General features: G+C 37.5%; 1 protein-coding gene across 1 annotated transcript; it reads left to right on the top strand.

The window, feature by feature from the left end:
- Window positions 1–5757: 5757 nt before the first annotated feature.
- On the top strand, window positions 5758–15574 carry LOC137279160 (6-pyruvoyl tetrahydrobiopterin synthase-like). Its single transcript, XM_067811641.1, has 6 exons — window positions 5758–5938; window positions 10244–10323; window positions 11283–11305; window positions 12328–12384; window positions 12688–12758; window positions 14000–15574. Exons 1-6 carry the CDS (start codon window positions 5877–5879, stop codon window positions 14127–14129), a joined length of 423 nt encoding a protein of 140 aa, XP_067667742.1. The 5' UTR covers window positions 5758–5876; the 3' UTR covers window positions 14130–15574.
- The last annotated feature ends 6519 nt before the right edge of the window (window positions 15575–22093 follow it).

Genomic DNA, 22093 nt, shown 5'->3' with positions numbered 1-22093 from the left:
GAGCTGGACTGAATCTACAACTCATTAACATGTGCTAAACTTTACAAGCGGTATTTCTGAGAGAGGAAAAATAAAAATGTGTCCCTCCCTCGTCGCTTTTTTTCTGTCAAAAATTAAAAAACAAGGTCCTACCGCTCTCGTCACGTTTGAAAAACATGTGCCCGAGAAACATTTAATTATTTTTATGCAGGCTAAGCTGGTGTAATAAAAAGGTAGCCGCTGCAGTAGGCATCTTGTACAACACTAGAGTATTGATTATAGGTCACATGCAACAAAAAAATCAAACATAATTAAAACACATTTATCACCTATTCATGACATATAATATACATTGCTGCTTTAAAAAAACAAATAAACAAAATTATAAGCGTACAATCGCGATTCAAAAGTGCAATATTTTGTACTTGGGCTTACTTCCCCCGAGACGAAGCCCTCGGGAGACCGAACCCAGTCATAGCGGGTGGATATGCACTCATGTGTAACGACGGCTTCCGACTGGCTGTTTCATTTGCTGATATGCTGAGGGTTCATTGTGTGTACAGAAAGATGATCTGTTTGAAGGGCATTTTAGAAGTATAGCCAGTCACAAGAAAGTAAGATTCTTTATGGATAACAACTTCTTTTTGTGTACTTGGTGCGTCGTTACAGTATGGATTCATATACTGTTGTCAAACAAAATCATACACACTAAAAGAGTCGTTATCCATGAAGAATGTATATAAAGATGTTGGGTTTGGAAAATACATGTTCTCTGAATTTGCGCTTGATCCAATCAAAAATCATGTCGGTAGAGATGGTAAACTACTACGTGGCTTGAGTCTGTCATTCGTCCAAGTACAAAGCAGGACTTGAAACTGACAAGTACTTTAAATTTGTTTGCAACCCACAGACATAAAAACATGTCATGTGTATCACACGTGCCTAATTACATAATGTGGCAGACACGGGTGCACGAGTCATAAATCAACTCATTTTCTTTATGTCGTATAGTCTGATAGGTGTTAAGTTCAAATTGCACGTGGTCAATGATTGAAGCTGTATATTGCATGTTGTCTTTAGCAGACAGGCAGACAGACATATAGGTGTGAATAAACCAGACACTGAGCTTTCTCTGTGACAGAAACTGCTTACCACAATCAACAAGTTTTTTCACGTAACGAGTTGATTATTTACTTGTTTGTGTACACAACCAAGATTAGACTACTGCTCACGACCTCAGACGCTGGGCATGCATACTGTTTCAAGCTCCGCGAACCTATTCACTGCGCATGCGTTATGGTTGAATTGGCATTTTTTATGATTTGTTTCGGTAAGTGCATACCGAAAAGTACCAGAATCTGCAAAGTTGTGTTTTACGTTGCATGTAACCTTTTACGAACGACTTACTCAGGTTATTGTCTTTCAAAGCGTTGTTCACTCGTGCCACCTACGTAAGTAGTGCATATAAGCTCTCCATAATCTGCCATACAGACTCAAAAATGCATACATATGTGAAAGAAAACCTAAGCGTACAGGGTCGTGTACTGTACACTAGGGGTCGTGACAACACTTAAGCGTCGGTATACTTGGGCTCGATATCGACACCTCAAACCAGGGATACTCAACAACAGGGATAGGTTACTTGCTTGCTTCATAGGCTCCCTGCTCAAACTTGCTAGATCACGAGCCTGGTGTCTCAGCCAGTTCGCCCACCACGCACACGCTGTTACCATAAATGTGTTCATGCTGAATCCCTTTAAATGGAAGAATGATTTTTGTTATAATTACATGTATTAATTGCATGTGGAGAAACAACGTAGAGCATTATCTATGACAATTAGAGAAGGATGGTCTGTCCTTGACATGTCTGTCAAAGCTATCGGCATCCAAATCAGTTTAACAGAGAATGGATAACTTGACATAGTGTGGATGTATTAAAAGAAACAGTTTTCTTTTTAGGTCTGCTTAACGTTCTGTTTTTTTTTAATCAGGTAACTATCATCTGGCATATGTCGTCGTTTTACATGTAACCTTTTGCAGTTATGAAATTCACCTGAGGTTATATAAAGGTGGTAAATAAATGCCCTGACAGTAAGGTGTTTTGACTTTGATATAGGTACCACTTGCAGAATACCACTAGGTCCTTCTGCCGATCTGCCCTAGTCACCACTGGATACTTATGGTTGCCAATATGAGGACGCATGATATAAGTATTCTGGATTCCATAAAGTCAACAGTGAGAGCTACGAGATACATTTCACACTCGCGGTAAGTACTAACAATTTGACCTCTTCCGTTACATCCACCTAAAATGGTCTTACAACGTGATATAAGTATACCTGTGAAGATTCCTGCCTCCCTGTACACTGACGTTCTATACACAATATGGTATGTATCTGTCACAAAGACATAACGGCCATTGTCTTTGTTGGGTAATGCTGGTCAGGCTGAACACCTATGTAGTTAACTTTTCCACGATGGATTGCGAGTAAAGTCGACATTTAATTGCAAGTGAAGCCTCAATTCGACAAGACGGACCCAACAATACCCGATACTTACGACTACGCCAATGTCACTCGTCAATTATTCGTCAACTATTTGTGATGTCTATATTACATTTAATAGGTGTCCACTTACCTAATATTTTTTCTACTTGCCAGACTAATCATCTAGGCGCCTTGTCACTAAATTAATATAGTGCCGTGATTCCGCAGAGGAGTACCTCCTTACTCATTTGTGTTTTACATGCATATTAAAAAAACCCCAGATACACAGTTTTGCTGTTGGGCTTAACAGATGCCTCGGACATTTGCCATATCTGTACCAGGCTATGTTCTTGGGAACAGTCTGAAGAACACAACCAAAATGTGGACAGGACACAAATCACGTTACATTTAGGGTCATGTCATGTCCAGTTCCTGATATTTTACCCACAGCAATCATATATGTGTTTTATACAAAAATACATATCATCGTAAATGTACTGAATGTGAAACGCTACTGTATTATGTAAGTGTCTACATTATGCATACCTTTCAAAATATATATATTACAGGGAGTTCATGAAAAAACGATATCCCGGGGATGCATGCTGGACAGGAAAAGAAATGCCCTGTAGCCTACAGACGGATGGAAGTAGCTGTGGCGTATTTGTTCTTATGGTAAAGTGGTTCCTAAAAAAAATTACAAAAACGAAAAAGAGCTGCAATAGAGAAAACGGCTGTAATAAAAACACTCTTGACACTTCCATTGAGGAGTCTTTCTATAATTCAGTACACATTTAATGAAGAGTAATATGTTATGTGAAGTGGGCTAACTAAACTGAGTGGAATCTTGAAACACACCTTGATTACTTGTCAATTTGCTTCAGAATGATGTGGCGGTACTCAGTCGCATGCCGTGTTGTGTATTCCGACAGTGTCACTGCGAGTACTTCAGGGGAATCACAGCTGCTACTCTTGGGAAGAAAATGGACAATCGAGACACTCTTTGCGACCTACCATTTTGTAGTGATCCCCCCAAAAAAGGCAAAAGATAAATCAGTGGGTCCCCTACGGTGGTTGTGACCCTTGGTGCCGTTTCGTTTGTGCTGGAATTGAAGAGAAACCGAAAAGCCGATACATGAGCAAAATGGACACATGTATCGGCCTTCGGTTTACATTCGTTACTGGTGAATGAGTGGATGTTTTATAAACAATCTATGACTACAGAACATTTGTTACTCAGAACGTAGACATGCATGTAGCTCTATTATTATTTGGTGCTGGTGCTATTTAAGTGATAACCCTACTGTGTGTGATGGTTTTCAAACGTAAATAGGGGGCTATACTGTCGCAAATTTTGTTATATTGCGACGCGTTTGCAGACCATGATATATGCGAAGGTGTAAACAACGATATACCTTTGCATATGTTCAAATACAGTAGGGGTATCACTGAAATCACACCGTAAACACATCATGAATCTTATATGATTGGAACTCATTTCACTGTCATTTCACCTGTTTGATATTCTAGCTATATGAGCGACATTCCACCAGTGTGATATTCCACTTGTATGAGTGTCATTTCACCTGTATCGGTGCTGTCCCACCTGCATGAGTGTCATTCCACCTGATGATATTCCACCTGGACGGGCATCCTACTAGCATGAGTGTCGCAGCTATATCAGTGTTGTTCCACCTGCATGAGCAATGGCGGTGTACCTGTGTCGGTGTTGTTCCAGCTGCACAAGGGTTGTCCCACCTGTATGAGTGTTGTTCCACCTGTATGGGTGTTATTCCACCTTGATCGGTGTTGTCGTACCTGTGTCGGTGTTGTTCCAGCTGCACAGGCGTTGTCCCACCTGCATGAGTGTCATTCCGCACCTGTACTGTATTCGTGTCTTCTATTAGAATATTGTCATATTGTATAGGTGTATTCCGTGACATATTGAGACTTGTTTGGAATAAAATATGTCAGATACTTGTCATTCTGTGTTATAGAGTTTCTCTCTTAATACACACAAGTGCCCGCTGCGTAGTAGAATTTGTCTCCCAATACGCACCGATACCCAGTTGATGTAACTTGGTTACTTATTTCTTCTAAAATAAACAGGGGCATCTGCGGCCTTGTAGACTTTATCGCCTGATACATTTAGAGATGTCAGCTGCCTATTATGGTTTTATCTCTTAACACTCGCATTTACCTTGTGTTTGGTAGAGTTTTGTCTCCAAACACACTCAAAGGAAATTGCTGCCTTGTAGATTTTTTTCTCCTAACACAGACATGGGGAACGGTGCCGTTCTCCTAAGACATATATAGAGAAACTGTTTTTGAAAGTGTCACGTGCTTTTACAATAGGTACGTACAATAAATATAGAAGCACTCGGGCGGTACGGCCTGTGAGACATTAAAATGACAGAATATCACAGCTTTACAATAAAATAAGAGAAAACAATCACATGGAAGTTATAACCACGTTGACGCACGCAAGCACACAATAATGCTCTTCCTCACTAATACACTCTCCATTGCATACACGCAATCAATCATTTACACAGATTAGCAATCGGATAATCACGCGCTCACATACACAATCACAAGCTTCTTGTGGTTTCAGGGTGGTTTAATCCTCATTACATATTCATTAATTAATTACTTAGTTCCCACCAGATGTGTACTTTGTCATCTGACAACATATACAGGGATAACAGCTGCTTTGTAGAGTTTCATCTCCAAAAATATATAACTGCTGACCAGCTGACCAGCTGACCAGCTGCCTTGCAGAGCTCATATTGCCCTCCTAAGGCCAAATACTACATTTAATACTTACGGAAAAAAATTGTTTGTTACAGACATCGTTCAATATATGAGCATGTACAAATATGTTGAAAATAACACTTGAAGGATCATTGAATGAACTTAGTTTGTTTGCGATTTTATTTATAAATTTAAAAAATCGCACCACAATATATATCTGCAAGATTCGTAATAATTACATTAATTTCAATCAATTCTTATGCTACCATATATTAAATTAGTTAATTGTAGTGTGAATGGCAGCATTATATAAAAGGACTGTCGTACATATAACAGACTTATATACACGACATTGTTTTGTCGTGTATATAAGAGCATTATATACACGATGTCGTGTATATCCACAGTCGCCAACACTAGGAAGTTGCGCGACAGATATAAGATACGACTTCATTGGCTAGTATCATTTCCAGTGCAATATTTTAGCCAATCAGAACTGACAATACATATAAAGGCGTACTTCCTATGTAAACATTTGCGCATGTGTGTTGAGCTGTCTGCTTGAGTGGCGGTGCATGTTGTTTCCAAATATTCATTATTCTTCAGTACTTGAAATATTTGCATTTCATACATTTTTAATCGGCTTGGAGGTGTGTCATGGGACCAATTGTATACATCAGCAGGACGGAATCGTTTAGTGCTTGTCACAGACTTCACAGGTGCGTACGTTAGTCACATGGAAAATGACAATATTATCCACCCCAAACTGTAACTTAAAGAAATTGAATGCAATAATCAGATGAATTTTATCCGAAATAATGTTTTTATGAAAATGGTATGTTTAGGTTTTAGCCAATATTCTGTGAACAGCTCATGCTGAGAATAAATAGATTTAACCCAAAAGGTCTCAATTCACTCCCAACTGATTACTGCGGCCGGATAATTTTTATGCAACCAAAGTTATTGAACATGTGGTGAGTGAAAATGAACATACCAATGTGTAGACGCCTGCCTTTAGAAATCAGCTCCACAAAATTTGCCAATAGGTTACAATATTGCGTAATGTATTTCACAGGTGAAACAATGCCCTGTGCCCCTGTAGTCATAAGGCCCAAAGAAAAGTTGAAATGGCCATAGATCAATATTTAATGTTCATAGTATAGCCTGCGGAAACATTATGAAAACTCTTTTATTGAAACATATGGTAAAAAAACTATTTCGCTTTCAACTGAATTTATGTGACTACATCAATATTAAAGATGACATGCAACCAAAAACTCAAACATAATTAAAACACAATTATTACTTATTCAAAATATGCAATGAACATTGTTAATTGTGAAAACAAAATGAACAAATGTACAAGTGCAAGGAAGACTTTTCATTGGAAGGTTCATTTGCTGATACACAGAAGGGATATTGTGTTTAAATAGAGATGATCTGATTGGCATTTCAGAAGTATGGTAAGATTTTTTCTGGATAACAGCTTCTTTTATGGTGTATGATGCAACGTTTTGGTATGGATTCATTCACTATTGTCAAGCAAGAATGAAAATCCATACCAAAACATCACATCATATACAATAGAAGAAGTTGTTATTCATGAATAATGTATTTAGAGATGTTTGGTTTTCGTAAATACATGCTCTCTGCATTTTCGTTCAATCCAATCAACAAATACAGATATAATGAAATACTGCGTGACTGGAAACTGTTATTCGTCCAAGTACAAAACAGAACTTGAAACTGACAATCTGAGTTTACCACAGTTTCCATCCCATCCAGTGATCCAGGAAAAATAGGTGCAGTTTGTTTGCAACCCACAGATATAATAACATGTCATGTGTACAAGTATCACCCCTGCCTGTCTGTGTGAGTACATAATGTGACAGACAGAACCCAGGTGCAAGAGCCATAAATCAATATATTATGTTTATTGAGTACAGCCTGATAGGTGTTAAGTTCAAATTGCATGAGGTCAATGATTGAAGCTGTGTATTGCATTTTACCATTAGCAGACAGGCAGGCAGAGACATGGGCGTCGACAGCCAGTAAACCAGACACTGAGATTAGTCTGTTCACTCCCATAAGACAGACCTCCCAAAAGACAGACCTCTCATAAGACAGACTCCATTAGTACACTAATTAGCTGAGCCAAGCTGTCCACCCCTATTTAATTAATGAGCTGACCCAGAGTCACTTCAGAGTATAAGTACAACCCTTAGATGGTACTTCTAAATCAAAGTGCCACTTTTGTATAAACAAATTAGTGCAACGATTCTTTATCTCATGCTCTATCCATTCTATGTTAAAACATATGAACTAAAATATCTTGAATAAATGAAATCAATTTAACATTATCTGGTGATCTAGAAGAGGTATTAAGTAAAATATGATATTATATATTAGATAGCTTTGTGGATTTGATTATAGTCATTTTGGTCAAAGTACTTTTCTTAAAAACATTAGATGACCATTTTCAATGATACTTAAATTTTCAAGGCCCCATATTTCAGGTTCATGCGTTAAGATTGAAATCACAATAACATCAAATATTTTTTTAAATGATATTTATTATTCAGTGGAGCAACTGCTTATGTTGCGGCCACCAAATTTCCGAGTAATGCGCTGGGATTCGAATGAGGGACCTACTGTTCCAAAGTCGGATGCCTTGTCCACATGACCAAAGAGGTTACCTCCCATCAGCAAACTGACAAGGCAAGGATGTCATCTGTGAGATGACTTCATGCTGTTCACTCCCCCATCAACAGAAGGCACGTCCCGGGCTGCATAGTTAGGTGCTGAGGCTTATTTTGTTCAAATTTGATATGAACATGCTCAGCCCCATGTTTTGTGCCAATGTAGCGGCCACAAAATTTTCGAGTCCCGTGTTGGGATTCGAACGACGGACCTTCTAATCTCAAGTCAGACGCCTTTTCCACATGACCACATGACTCCATGCCCTGCTACATTTATAATATAGTAACAAAATGTAGTGGATTGGTAAACAAGCTAGAGACTTATCTCAGTACATTTCCACATGGTGCAGGATTTTCAGTGAGTGTACACTACATATTACAATATACACAACAAACATAACCATGAATTCTAGGGCATGGAAGATCAATTATAATTGCAAGAAGGTAGTGGATATTAACTGTGTGGAATCAACTGAAGTGTTACAAGTTTTAGTGTTGTTATGAGTGTGTATTTACTGTATATTTTTATCCCCCCGGCATCTAATACGAGGGGATATAGTCGACGCCTCGTCCGTCCGTTTGTCCGTAATCATTTTGTTTCCAGAGCATAACTCAGAAACTGTTAATTATTTTTAGACCAAGCTTGATAGATATAGTAATCTCAGCCTATGGTTGTGCCTTTTCCTATTTACAGATTTTTGGCATTTATATATATATTTTTGTCCATGGAACATTTTGGTGTTAGTGTTATGGTGGGGTGGGCTTTGTTTCCGGAGCAGAACTCAAAAACCGTTCAATATGTTTCGCAAAACTTGTTAGATATATCAATCTGAACCTATAGTGGTGCCTTTTGGTATTTACATTTTTTTTTGTGATTTATTATTTTCTTCGTTTCCATGGAAATGTTTCAGACAGTCTCAAAAGTGCGAGGTGTGTTTCGTTTCTGGAGCAGAACTCAAAAAACGTTCAATATTTTTCCGTAAAACTTGGTAGATATATCAGTCAGAAGCAGAAGTGGTGCCTTTTGCTATGTACAGGATCTTGTGATGTATTTTTTTCTTGGTTTCCATGGAATCGTTTTGGACCTAGTCTGAAAAGTGAGAGTTGTGTTTAATTTCCAGAGCAGAACTCAAAAACTTCTTAATATCTGTTGGTAAACCTTGGCAGGTATGTGTTGCAGACCCCAAAGTGGTGCCTTTTGGATTTTACAGGTTTTTGCGATTTATTATTTTCTCGGTTTCCATGGAAACGTTTTGGACTTAGTCTCAAAATGGAGGGATGGGCTTCGTTTCAGGAGCAGAACTCAAAAACCGTTGAATATTTTTCTGCAAAACTTGGTAGATATATCAGTCTGAACCTATAGTGGTGAATTTTGCTACTTAAAGGGTTTTGTGATTTATTATTTTCTCAGTTTCCATGGATACGTTTCGGACTTAGTCTCAAAAGTGAGAGGTGTGTTCTGTTTCCGGAGCAGAACTCAAAAACTTCTTAATATCTGTCAGTGTCACTTGGTAGATATGATATGTGTCCAAGATATGTGTGGCAGACCCAAAAGTGGTGCCTTTTGCTATTTACAGGTTTTTATGATGTATTATTTTCTAGGTTCAATGAACATGTTGCTGTCTTCGTTTCTGGAGCACAACTCGAAAACCATTTCATATCTTTCAAAAGATCTTGGCAGATATAGGAGACAGATCTTGAAATGGTGACTTTTTTAGATTATAGATATATGGCATTTATATTTTTCATGAATTCTATGGAAACAATTCAGACTTGGTCTAAAAACAAAATAAGTAACTGTCAGATGATTGTCCTTTCAAATATGTGGGGACCGGGGGGATATGTCATCTTCTGATGACTCTTGTTTCTACTAGCTACTTCATGTTGATCAATAAAGAACAACTCTGAAAAATCAGTGCATGAAAGTATTTATAGGGTTCAGAAAGTTTCAGTCATGCTTTGGAGTCATGCTATAATTCTGTGACCGTTTTCTTCTGTATCTTTGGGCTGTTTTCAGAATGTCATGTGTCCATTTGTTCCAACCCAACCTTTGTTTTGGTCTGTAATAAACATATATTGGCTTGAACCGGTAGAGGTCTATAAGTGAGTGAGTGTGCATCGTTTTATGTAACTTACAGCAGTAATACAATAGTGGGGACCTCCACACGTGGTTTACACGCTGGCATACCAGTACTATGTGGAATTAGAGGAGCGTTAACCACATGATGACTACCCCAGTCGCTACAGGTTTAGGCCATACACAGGTAGAATTACTTTGTATTACCAGATGTTCTGCAATGTTAGTGTTGAATCCTTGCCTTTCAGCAACAATTTAACTGATGAAGAGAATGCCAAGGTGTTCGGTAAATGCAACAATCCAAATGGTCATGGGCACAACTACAAAGGTACCAGTGTTGTCCTTGGGAGAGAATTGTTCCACTGGATGAGGAGTTAGACAGAGTGTGTGCACAACAGTTTGTACAGTTATCTGTGGGAGACGTCTGGGTTTGTCAGGTTCCACATGATGATATATACGCATGATTCAAGCCGATGAATATTGGGGCTGAGACAGGTACCACGCCCCCATTACCCTACCATACCTATTATTTTAATTCCAGTCCTCAAATTTACAAGGAATGGCAATAGACTATTCAGCTTGGAGGCTAAAGATTTTGTATACCTTGATCATGTATGATAATGAACAGAAGTGACTGTACATTATGAAAAAATCTTCAAAGACAATACAACCGTTGAATCATGAAAGAATACATTGTATAATCTGTAAGTCACATGATCGTAATGGGTCCAGGTACTGAGACGCGTACCTTGGTCCATCTCATTCTCCACCCATCCTTGGTATCCGGGTTGCTTGTCCCAGCCCTAGTAAATATGGTACTTACATCTGGTGGATTCACCACGTTGTAAGTTAAATACACAGTCTTCGATTGGTGACTGCTAACATGCACATCATGGCATGTGATATGGATAGTTATTACAGTCAATGAAAATCCCTGAATCATTCTGCCATAATGTATTCAGGTGACATGGGGCATTAGAAACTAGACTGTGCTATGTATAATTATATGTATCTAATACAGGTGAAACTCCTCTGTAAAATTCAAACTTATGAGACTAAAACATTGAAAAAAAATACCCACTTAAATCATGTGCACTAAACTTGATGAGCTTTTGTGATTTTCATAATGGGTTAGCACATGCTATTATTACTGATCTGGTCAGACTAGAATAAGTATGGGTGTATAATTATGGATGTTTGAAGTTTGATTCATATTACAAGTAGTTTTTGCAAGCTTTAAGAAATGGCCAGTTGTTAACTTAACTTTTTTCTATATCTGTGTTTCAGTTGAAGTGGTGCTACGTGGGCCAGTAAGTGATAATGTCAATCATTCTTATGAACATATCATGAAACATATATATACTCTAATTATGAATGGAATAAGTGAATCTAGTTTTCTGAATGCAGACTGGAAGTCAAGTTTGAGGAAGTTGAGGTTAGATTTTCTGTTTTACCCAGTAAGGTATTGTTTGAGATTAAAAATACTTTCATTTATGGAAAGGGTAAGAGTTAGCATAAACACGACATTGAAATCGAGATGCATGTGAATCACGCGTGCATTCAGGCATAAATTGCCGGCTTGAATAGCAGCCATTCACTTGTTTCCTGAACACAACTGCTGTGGCTAGTTTAATGAGAGATCAAACAAATCATTGCTTTTGACAGTTGCAGCGTACGAATGATAGAATGTCTAAAACAGTGATACAATGGCATCAACAACATGACTTATGACTGTTCATGTTCATGTAATGCTTGACCACATGCAATATCACATTGCCAGGATCGTCATATCGTCCATGAACACCTGCAAGAATGATTAAACAAGTGAACGATTGCCATTCAAGGTGGCCTTTTATGCCTGAATACAGGCATGATGTGCATGCATCTCGCTTTGAATCTTGTGTTGGTGCAAAATCTTCCCTTTCCACGAACTATAAACATTTCTAACCTCGGTCTCAATACTCTGTTGGGCAAACACGCTATACGACCATGAAAGTAGAGGTTCAAATACTCCATTGGTACTTAAAAGTCCTTTCCTATTTAAGTTTCTTTTGCCTTTCAGTACATATATACCGATATGTCACACTGCTGTCATCTATGATCAAGTTAACCTCTGTAGACCTCTGGCAAATTTGTATTGTGTATGATATTTAAAAGCATCTACTGTTGTGAATTTTGTAAGTTCTAGGTATGCTTATAGAGACTGAGCAGTAAATGTGATACATGTGTCAATTACTGCTACCTGAGATGTTAGGGATCTACAGCCAGTAAGATGCCAACGATATTAAAACGTGCATGGCTACATTAAAGATGTACATATATTTAATTTTAGGTTGACCCAGTGACTGGAATGGTTTTCAATCTTGTTGATCTTAAGAAATATATAGCTGTAAGTATGTGTACAAGTTGCCATTTTCACAGATCAGTGACACAAACAACAAAATCAGTTGTGGAGACACATACAACGCATTTGTTTTTATTTTAATAATGTTTTGGCTGTGTCTCTATGGGAAATATTAACCCTTCTTATGAATTCATGTTTTATTTTATTTTATTCAAATCATGGGGTTAATCTTCATTATCGTTATATACTCTGCCTAGTGGATACAGTGAACTCAGTTAATAAAATAACTTTAAGAAACTGAGTAACTTATTACTTTTGAAAATATGTTCGAACTGCTGTGGTTTACAGGAAGGTATCATGGCTCTCTTAGACCACAAACATCTGGACAAAGATGTCCCATATTTCAAGGATGTCGTAAGGTATGTATATAATGCTGAACTTAATACTGATGTAACAGATACATAGTTGAAGGTCCATTGATACGGTACCTCAGGGGAGTTTTGTGGCACACACTGTTTAGTAGTGACACACACTCGCAATAGTTTTATGAGCCATATGTTTTCGCAGAAGAAACAAAAATTAATGAATATTTCTTTTATTCACTTTTGAACATTGTCAGACTATTAAGTAGATAATCTCATGTAACTGCTTTCATGTGTCATTAGCAGTATTCAAAAGTGTTTCCAAATTTGTGCTAGCCAGTCAGGCTAGCTGTGCCTTTAAGTTACTGGCCCACAAGACAATTCACTTGCCTGAAATTTGTGCTAGTCAGTCAGGCTAGCTGTACGTGCCTTAAAGTTACTGGCCCACAAGATAATTCACTTGCCTGAAATTTAGATGAAGCAACTACGCACAAGATCACAAAACTAGATGAGAATAAGATATTGTCAGCATGACACAGGTTTTGTCATTGAGCTGTTAATGTGATGAAGATTTATATCCGGACATGATTTAGAAGTGTATAATAACTTAACAAGTCAGAGAGATATATTTGCAAAATGATCCCATGAACATTTACTAACCAGTCAGGCAAGTCACCATGGAGATTTACTGGTTTAGCTGGATTTTTCATAGTCACAGGCTAGCAGGGGTCTTCTAAAAGAACGTTTATTCCCCAATGCTTTTATCTAAATAAATAACAATTCATATTGAATATACTTATCTTCCTACTCCACTAAATATTCTTACATCTTTCAGTCAAGATCACTGTAGACCTGGTCAGGAGGTTTCGTTATAAGAGTAGCGAGCACTTTTTTATCTTTTGTTTTTGTTGGCAATTGGAGGTGTAGGCAATTAGTGACTAAACCGTTAGCAAGCCCGCAGCTATTTCCCACGCTGGTCATTAATCTAATCTGGTTACCTCACTGACCAGCATCATGTCAATTGATTCACATAACACACAGCAGTTCTGACACGTTCCTCCTGCAAGACTGTTAACTGACGACATTCACCATTAACAACTATCACATGAACATGCTAATCCAATCTTTCTTGTCAACTTAATACAATGCCACTGAGTTTCATCATGCCATATCTTCCTCATGAACAGATTTGCAATATATATTATACCCTGAATTGTTATGGAAACAGTTTTTTATGAAATAATTCGTCTTGTATTTGGTTGATAGTTTTGTAGCCTACTGGTTTGTGTATGTTTCAGTTCAGCGGAGAACATTGCAGTCTTCATCTGGAACCAGCTTAAGTCACGTCTCCCTGACAACCTACTGTATGAAGTGAAAATTCATGAAACTGACAAAAATGTAGCATTTTATAGAGGAGAAACTACATAAATGCTATAACTTGATGGATACAAGTGCAATAAGTACAGAATGTGTAACACTTGTTTCATCATATAAAACTGAGTTTTTCAGGAGATAGTGCTTGTGTGAGATCAATGATATGTTTTAGGAGATAAAATTTTGACAGTAGATTTTGTACAATGCCCTGACTATGCTATGACGTCATGAACTTGATGACATCACAATGCTATGACATTGCTGCACTGTAAGTCTAATGGTAGTACAAATAAAGATTGATTTTTGATGATAAATAAAATCTCATCCTCGTGTCTACATATATATTAATTATAACAACACTCATTGATAAAAGTAACAATATCCTCAGCAAATCTTGGATATTTGTAATTTTATCAACTCATGTTGATATAATTGATATCAACAGACACTTGGGTGATACATTTGAGATTATACTTTCACCGTAAAGTAGAAGATGCAGTGACTGAGTAGGTCCAACAGCAAAGGTTGTGAGCTGGCAAGAAGGGACTGACTGCAGAACAGAGAGTTATCTCTTTGACCCAATTTCATGTGTGAGTATGAATATGAATATGTCCCGATAATGATGTGTATGTATATGTATATAATTCAATATTGATCGGTAATTACTTCATATGTTTACAATTGCATCAGATGTGTGGAATTTTACAAGCAGATTGCATCTAATTGCATCTGATGTGTGGAAACACATGTGCACTGCATTTGAGCTGGAAACTTAAATCAGAAAAGTGTCGTCCACTATCATACTGTTTTGTTTCTTAGATAAATGTCCAGGTAGGTAATTCTCAGGGAAGCAACTTAAAACCTCACCAGTGTCAAGAGAAGATGGTACCTTGCATGCATAAGAAATTAAATGTGACTCTAATAGACCTATTACTGATTTTGTCAGACATAGGAACATAGCAGGAGAATTTACAATTTGTGAGCAATGTGATATGAATGTGATGCACAAGATTAGTGTCATTTTCTGGCTTTTTTTCCTCATAATTTACCGAGTACAGAAATATGATATGAAGTTCATTCATGTGAAAACTGAAGTATATCTTGTATATCAATATCTTAAACTTCAGTGTTCATTCATCATGTTACCCACGAAGATCTGGGTTAGAGTACGTCTTCAGCATCCCATGCTTGCCATAAAAGGTGACTATGCTTGTCATAAGAGGCAACTAATGGGATCGGGTGGTCAGGCTAGCTAACTTGGTTGACATGTCTTTGGTTCCCAGTTGTGCAGATTGATACTCATGCTGTTGCTCATGGGATTGTGTGGTCCAGGCTTGATTATTTACAGACCACTGGCATATAGCTGGAATATTGCTGAGTGTGGTGTAAAATCAAACTCACTCACTCATCCAGTTATGTTAATTAGCATATGAATTGTTGAATATATTTGTGAGCACTTGTTGAATTTCAATGTTGAATAAACAGATTCATGAAACCAATCACTGTGTCAGAGAGATCCACTTGTCCAATTACCTGTGCTGGCATGGAAACTAATTATATAATGAGTTGCTTATTGTATAAATTCATATGGCTGCCAAACAGCAATTTAGTGGCATGGGCGGTGTCAGCCAGGGAAAGCAAAATTTCAATACTAAGTATTCAAAGTTGTGCTAGAAGTGCATGGCAAACAAATTGCTATGAAAAGATTGGATAACCGTACTTCAGATTAGCGCGCGACCTCAGTAGTCAATCCTCAATAGTTGAACCCGGATGAAGTTCCTGTTACCTATTTTGATGAGTGGTGGCATAACTGAAAATGAGTTGTTTCTTTTAAATACAATAAATGAATAAGTCAAGCTCTTTTTACATGTATAACAAAGGTCAAACAATTAAGATCATTAAACATTATATATTTTAGTTTCAAATCAAGTCTACATTGCACACAATTATGCATGTGTACAATGGAATTGTATACGAAGGATGGAGTGAAACACATGGTTATAAAGGTACAGTACATGGAGAAATACAAAAATATATATTTTAATGAACTGACAACTATTTTATTTCTCTTAGTTCATATGCATGGCACAGACGTACATATTTATTGAAGCGGGGGATATAGTGTTAGGCTCCATCCCTCTGTCCACATGTACGTACGATTTGAATATCTTAAGAACTATTCATTAGATTCTTTTCAGTATGAGGCTCCGTCTCTCCATGCGTATGTACGAATTGGAATATCTGAAGACCTTTTCACTAGATTCGGTTCATATTTGGTACCTAGGTTCATCATAGTAAAAGACAGGTCTCGGTCAGGTTTGGTGACCTTTAGCTTCAATTTTCTGGTCACAAAGGGACTTTAACCTGTCAGTGAGATATCGCAAAGGACCATTCCCAGAATGACACACCAAACTTGTACTAGGGAAGGTGCAAGGCCCTGTTGACTTTGGTGACCTTCACTTAATTTTCGATGTCTTGGCAACACTTTGAAGATTTCAGCATGTTAAGCTGCATGTTAAGCTTGTCAGTGAGATATCTCAAGAACCATTGTGTGGATTTTCTTCACATTCAACTCCAAGCTTATTCTAGGGAAGGCACTGGACCCAATCAATTTTGGTGACCTTCACACAATTTTCAAGGTCATAGCGACACTGAAGATTTCAGCATGTTAAGCTGCATGTAATGCTTGTCATCGAGATACCTCATGAACCGTTCTCTGGATTTTCTCCACATTCAGGGATGGTGCAGAGCCCCTTAGATTTTGGCGACCTTCACTTAATGTTCAAGGTCACAGAGACACTTTGATTTCAGCATGTTAAAGCACTACCTTTGTTTTTCAAACCTATGTAAATGTAATGTATTACCTCCCTGGACTGGCTTTTCAGGTGTATACACTGGGATTTTGAGCAAATCAATCACAACTCACTCTAACGTTGGCAACACGCACAGGTTCTCTGAAAGAGGCAGCAGTTCTTGCATATATTCTTCGCAGCTGCGACCATTATCTTTGCTGACACTGGCATGTTCAGTTGTAACTGCGTCTTAGCTGATTGGCTACTGTGGGAATGCGGAGCTAGCAAAGGGAGGTAGTTAAATTTTCGGGCTGAGCCGTAGATGCATCCAGGGTATAATTGAGACTTATTGGAATGTAATACCCTGGAGATGTCAAGGATGGTGTAAATGTGATATCTACATTCACCTTGTATGTTCTTGTATGTGACCCAAAAATATAAAGTAGTAAATATGAATTTGTACTTTACTGAGGAAGTGAAATCCCAAATATGACATATGTTGCATCAAATGAGGAATTAATTGCCCAAGGCATTTACACATGCAGCACTGAAGTGAAAATGGAACACATTGTAGAGTCATCATGCTTATGAAAGTACATGTACATGGATCTGAGTGAATGTTTAGTGTATATTCAGTATGCATGCCCAGCGTCTGAGGTCGTGAGCAGTAGTCTAATCTTGGTTGTGTACACAAACAAGTAAATGATCTACTCGTTACGTTAAAAAACTTGTTGATTGTGGTAAGCAGTCTCTGTCACAGAGAAAGCTCAGTGTCAGGTTTATTCACACCTATATGTCTGTCTGCCTGTCTGCTAAAGACAACATGCAATACACAGCTTCAATCATTGACCACGTGCAATTTGAACTTAACACCTATCAGACTATACGACATAAAGAAAATAAGTTGATTTATAACTCGTGCACCCGAGTCCCGTGTCTGCCACATTATGTAATTAGGCACGTGTGATACACATGACATTTTTTTATGTCTGTGGGTTGCAAACAAAGTACATTCATATTTATCGGATGACTGCATCTGACGGAAACTAGTGCAAACTCTTGTCAGTTTCAAGCCCTGCTTTGTACTTGGACGAATGACAGACTCAAGCCACGTAGTAGTTTACCATCTCTACCGACATGATTTTTGATTGGATCAAGCGCAAATTCAGAGAACATGTATTTTCCAAACCCAACATCTTTATATACATTCTTCATGGATAACGACTTCTTGTAGTGTATATGATTTTGTTTGACAACAGTATATGAATCCATACTGTAACGACGCACCAAGTACACAAAAAGAAGTTGTTATCCATAAAGAATCTTACTTTCTTGTGACTGGCTATACTTCTAAAATGCCCTTCAAACGGGTCATCTTTCTGTACACATAATGAACCCTCAGCATATCAGCAAATGAAACAGCCAATCGGAAGCCGTCGTTACACTTGAGTGCATATCCACCCGCTATGACTGGGTTCGGTCTCCCGAGGGCTTCGTCTCGGGGGAAGTAAGCCCAAGTACAAAATATTGCACTTTTGAATCGCGATTGTACGCTTATAATTTTGTTTATTGTTTTTTCCAAAAGCATCAGTGTATATTATATGTCATGAATAGGTGATACATGTGTTTTAATTATGTTTGAGTTTTTGTTGCATGTGATCTTTAAGTAACAACACAAACCTGTGATTGTTGAATAAGGACTTTTATTTCAAGTAAATATGTACTGACATGACATTTCACAAGTGATAATATGAAACAGAAAATAGTGATGCAAAGCATCAAAATCTATCTGCAAACAAAAACTAGGCTCCCAAATTGTCTTGAGTTGCCCTTAAATATGGCCAACCTGGACCTAAAGTGAAAACCTATGGGTTATTTAAATAAACATCGGGTGTGTTTCCAGAGTAAGTGAGTATTGTTTTATGCCACTTTTAGCAACATTCCAGCAATATGTACAGGGCTTCACACATTGTAACTCGGGTTACCCCTTGACAAGTGAAGCATGCCCCAAACAGGGAGACCTCATGGTCACATGATGAAGTCTGTGTGGAGTTTGTCTTGACCCTGTACACTGACAGAGTTGGGCAAATGTCAGAACACATCAGAAACAGGCATTTTAAATGCTAGCCATACTATAATCATTATGCTGAAATGATTTTTTGTCACAGAGACTAGAAATAGGGAATGTAACTTCATTGTTTACTGTTCTGTGTTTTATTAATGGACATGGAAGGTAAATGTCATAAACATCTCACCAGATTGATGTATCATGAACATGGGGAATAGCTTCAAATCCTCCTTGTTTGAAGGCAGTACTGAAAGATTCTACAGCTATGCTTTTGACACAACCCACATTGTACCTTCATGTATGATATAATGTGCTGAAATACAGAAAAGTTCAGAAGTTGTTTTGACCCAAACCCTATCTGCTGTTGGAGAAGCACAACCTGAAACTCAGAGGTACTGATTAGCAAGGCAACAAGTTGAGCAATTTCTTGATAAATTGTGTATTGTATGAAATAATGAGAGTTTTGGAAGTGAACCCAATGAAGTCAGATTGTTTTGTCCAAATCAAGAAGAACAATAGTGTTCAGCAATCACTTGATTTTTATGTGCCATATTGAGAACCTTATAATTTAAGCTATGGAAATGACCCTGGTCTCATTTGAAGGTGTGTCGACATGCTGCCTTGAAAAAATATACAATTTATTTATGTATGCCTGTCTAGCAAGGGCATAACTCTTGTCTGATGTATATACATATGTTCATTGTAAATCATAGGCAGCTTATGAACCCAGACTTCATTTTCAGTAGAGTTCCAGTTACACCATGGAAAGACCTGAATATCTGAAGGGACTTTCAACACTAGTGGGTATATCACATTTCATGCAACTGAAGCATTACTTTAGATTACCACAGAGTGCTTTGTTAACCTAGTGTACATCGTAGAATAAACACTGAAACTATCAGACATCAAGAACAAACATACACCTCAATACAGACACTGAAACAAAACAATGCCTGCTTTTGATAAAAACTGTGTCAAAGAACCTTCATAAATAAATATATAAATAAATAAAATACATTTATTCTAGGACGTGTTATAGAGTGAGTTTATTTTTATGCGGCACTCTGCAATATTCCAGCAAAATTGTGGCAGCCTGTAAATAATTGAGTCTTGACCACACAATCCAGTGATCAACAGATGAGCATTGATCTGAGGAATTGCCAAATAGGTTCCTATACAAAGTCTTTAGGAAAAGAAATGCAACTAATAAAAATTAGATGTTCAGTATATATGTTTGATAGTTAAGGGTAGCATTTCTTTTTTTATTGTGTGTAGAGAGCTGTCCAGTCTTTTACAGGGACAAGATAACTGTAGCAAGACCAGCATGATAACATATATGGAAATCTCTATGTAATTTAGGCTGTGGTCCTGAATACGGATGTAAATTGTCTGTCCGTTTGTCTGTCTGTCTGGAGCCAATGCCATGTCAACCCCATGTCATTGAGAACACCTGATAAGGTTAGTCGCCTCTTGCGACAAGCATGGTTTACTGCAGGCCACTATTCTAACCTGGACCTTCACAGGTATGTCATGGAGAGTTCAAAGCTGCTGATAAGCAAATAAATTCAAGAAAACAATTTCTGGCATCAACAGAACAGTCTCTCTGACCTGGCATGGTCGACCTTGAGCGGGAGTGACACAAACACAATAAGGTGTTTCACATAGCATCAATGCATGACACAATACACAATAAGGTGTTTCACATAGTATCAATGCATGACACGAATACATGACATCACGCTGGTAAGACTCATTTTCAGTCTTAGTCTACAGTGCACTTCAAAACAATACATACACCATGATGTAAAATCATTTATAACGTAACAACCACATGTATTAGAAATATATGCACAAATGCATAACATTTCTGTTATCTCACAGAATAGTCCAACATATGTTCTATTTGGAAGTACTTACTCAGTACAGTATTGTTGGCCTTCAACAATCCATGTTAGTGGAAAGAGGCAACTGTTGGGATCGGGTGGTCAAATTTCTCCTTATTTGTGGTAGAACTTGAAAATATGTTGCATGAATCCAATGTTAGGGTATTATTGTTGGTAAAGAATTTATGGATATATTATTGTTATTTTATGGTGATGACTTGTGTCTCTTTGAATGGTGATGACGTGTGTCTCTTTGATGACAGTGTTGTTGGTTTGCAGAGAAAACCAGATGTACTTAAACAGTATAATATTAAATGGGGATTGAATGTTAATTTAGATAAGACAGAGATATTAGTGTTTAGAAGTGGGGGCAAGCTAAGGGGAACAGAAAAATGGATGTTTGGAAGTGATCAGGTTAAAATATCAACATATAATAATTATCTAGGAACAGTATTTTCTAACACACTATGCTGGTTTAAGGCAATCAATGTGCTTGTTCAGAAAGCCAATAAGGCGTTATTTTCAGTCAAACTACCTCCAGTATAAGTTAAAAAACATCTCTCCTGTTTTGTGTAAGATCTTTGACACACAGATAAAACCAATTTTACTTTATTCCAGTGAAATATGGTTTTTTTTCCAAAATTCAATGTGTTGAACGTTTCCACATTAAATTTTGTAAACATGTTTTAGGTGTTGGGTATTACGTCCCAAATGATGGTGCTTTGGGTGAATGTGGTCGACATGGTCTGTTTATTGACTACCATAAACAATGTATCACGTATTAGTTAAAATTGTTAGCAATGCTAACTGTTAGATATCCAACACAATGTTATTTATTGTGTAAATCATTAGATGAATGTAATCATATCACTTGGGCATTAAAGATAAAAGACCTACTATTTAGTTATGACTTTGGTTTAGTGTGGATCACACATGAAGTGGGTGATAAAAACATGTTTCTCAATACTTTTGTACAGAGACTTAAAGACTGTAATCAACAAAATTGGTACTCTAGAATTTGTGATTCAAGTAAATTATGTAATTATTAGGAGTATAAATCCCCATTGTCAACTGAATATTACTTGTGTGCTACCCCAGAAAGAGAATACAGAAGGCTTTTATGTCTATTACGTATATGTGAGCTCCCTTTAATGGTCAATATTGGTAGACGGTGCGGCATCGTCTGCTGTAATAGATAATGTACATTTTGTGCGCTAGGTTGTATAGAAGATGAATACCACCTCCTTCTAAAATGTCCATTGTATGACCATCTCA

The sequence above is a fragment of the Haliotis asinina genome, chromosome 3 (assembly GCF_037392515.1).
Source record: "Haliotis asinina isolate JCU_RB_2024 chromosome 3, JCU_Hal_asi_v2, whole genome shotgun sequence".
In the NCBI taxonomy this organism is placed as follows: domain Eukaryota; kingdom Metazoa; phylum Mollusca; class Gastropoda; order Lepetellida; family Haliotidae; genus Haliotis; species Haliotis asinina.
Note: the sequence above shows the minus strand (reverse complement) of the source record. Positions and strands in the feature narration are given on the sequence as shown.